This window comes from Beta vulgaris, chromosome 6 (genome assembly GCF_026745355.1).
Source record: "Beta vulgaris subsp. vulgaris cultivar EL10 chromosome 6, EL10.2, whole genome shotgun sequence".
Classification (NCBI taxonomy): domain Eukaryota; kingdom Viridiplantae; phylum Streptophyta; class Magnoliopsida; order Caryophyllales; family Amaranthaceae; genus Beta; species Beta vulgaris.
In genome coordinates, this window is record NC_079207.1 from 8,179,710 (window position 1) to 8,181,574 (window position 1,865).

The 1,865-nt window shown below is 36.6% G+C and overlaps 1 protein-coding gene across 1 annotated transcript; it reads right to left on the minus strand.

Annotated features, from left to right (window-relative positions):
• Positions 1-317: 317 nt before the first annotated feature.
• Positions 318-1,859, minus strand: LOC104895450 (uncharacterized). The gene is made up of 3 exons (XM_057395440.1): positions 1,794-1,859; positions 1,583-1,707; positions 318-1,270 (listed from the first exon to the last, which is right to left on the minus strand). The coding sequence occupies exons 2-3, from the start codon at positions 1,671-1,673 to the stop codon at positions 744-746; spliced, it is 618 nt and encodes a 205-aa protein (XP_057251423.1). The 5' UTR covers positions 1,674-1,707; positions 1,794-1,859; the 3' UTR covers positions 318-743.
• Between the last annotated feature and the right edge of the window lie 6 nt (positions 1,860-1,865).

Genomic DNA, 1,865 nt, shown 5'->3' on the forward strand with positions numbered 1-1,865 from the left:
AGCAAATAAATAAAAGCAGAAGTAGAAATGGATAACAAATTTCTATATGAAGAAAAAGACAATTTTGGGGAATACAAGCATTATATAGACATTGACATGATACCTCCCTTACAAAATAACAAAATCATTGCCATTACCACCATTCATTACTACTCACCAAATGAGCCATTCGAATTTCGTATAATACAAATATTTCAAATATTAGTTAACTGAAAATAGTAAACACCGTTTTTCAGCTTTTATGGGTACTGACTACTGACTTTGTACAAGCTACCAAAAATTGCTTCTAACATTGAGTTTTGCACAAAATACAAACATTTGCCTGTAAAGTAACTTTCTCATTTCAACACTTTGAACATCTACATCGGACAACTAAATAAATAGCCAACAACTAGCACAAACAACTGAGGACTACTACAACCAGAGTAACAACTAACAACTAGTCAAATACTAGTAGTCTAGACAAAGATTGTGCACAGTTGCACACTCCCTAACTACTACATGTCTACAACTAAGTTTGCCGAATGCAATTTTATGAAATATGGAAGAGACAATTCCTATATCCTGATGCTATACATCCTCTACAGTCTACAGAATTGCATTCGTTCAAAATTGCGCAAACAAGTTTGCCATCCCATGAATCCAAACAAGTCGAAGCAGGGAACATCTTCATGCTAAAAATCAGGAGATCAGCAAATTGTATACTTTTTAAAAATGTCCAGGACTAATAACATAGCAGACCTTTATGAACTACTTGAGCAACTCAATTCTCCATACGGAACATCCTTCACGATTTTCATAGGCTTGCCATCTCTAATTTTGCGTCTGTTTTCATGTAAGTTAGAACCTTTTTTATTATACGAATATTTAGAAGCTTCAATACGATGTGGATGGCTTTGAAGGTTATGGAATTTGGTGGGAAATTGATGATCATCTCTCCTCACCAGACCATCAATGTCGCTTGATTCCATCGAGCTACTGTAACCTTGCTTGTTATAAGCTGGCTTAGGATGCTTCAAGATGATACTTGGCCTCAATTCAACCAAGCCGTCCCCAGCTTTAAGATGATCATGAGAATCTGATGTAACAGTGACAGAGTGATTATCTATGACGCTTGGAGGGTTCGCTGGATTCCTAATAGTGCCTGTTACCCCTAAATCCATTCTGTTGTTTATGGTGTCACTGATATGGATACCAGGCGCCTGGCTTGTCAAGGAAGTTTCTTGCCTTGGCTTAAAGACACCCCATAGATAATATTTACTTTGATATCCTAGAAAGTGTTCACAGATTATGGTAAGTGCATGCTGAAATATTCAAAATCAACATTATCATTACCAAGAGTTTCCCGGTGCCTCTTAAGAGGCTTCCTTCTATAGATGAGAAGGATAAGTCACACTACAATCCCCCCCCCCCCCTTTTATATTTTGAATAACAGAACTAAAATAATAAACTTTGACCCCATAACAATCAACATCGCACAATGCATTTTACCGCAACAAAAAACAATAGTTTTTAGAAGTATTAACTTACTCCTTAATATGAAGTTTACCCGTCAAAAAAAAAAAAAAAAAAAAAAACTTACTCCTTTCTTCTCGAGGTAGTTGTAGTGAGCAAAAAACCAAAAGCTCCAAATTATTGATGCGAGATATCATCATAAAATCACCCTCAATCATCTTTTCGAGTAGATAATCGTACCATTTCTCATCTCTGCATCAACTGACAGTAGTCAAGGAAGAGGCATACAAGAGAAAGGATGAAAGGAGTACACACAATTCAAGTATAGTGGTGATTACCTCTCACCCACAGGAAAGAAATAGAGACCAATCGTGTCACTCGTGGGAGGTGACTTCTCAAAACTCTTAGGC

What these genes read in the sequence shown, in the direction of transcription:
- LOC104895450 (XM_057395440.1), bottom strand. Translation starts at nt 1,673, where the DNA reads ATGATTGAGGGTGATTTTATGATGATATCTCGCATCAATAATTTGGAG. An exon ending in ACTACCTCGAGAAGAAAGGA is followed by an intron (nt 1,271 to 1,582) that starts GTAAGTTTTTTT and finishes AACACTTTCTAG; the next exon opens with GATATCAAAGTAAATATTAT.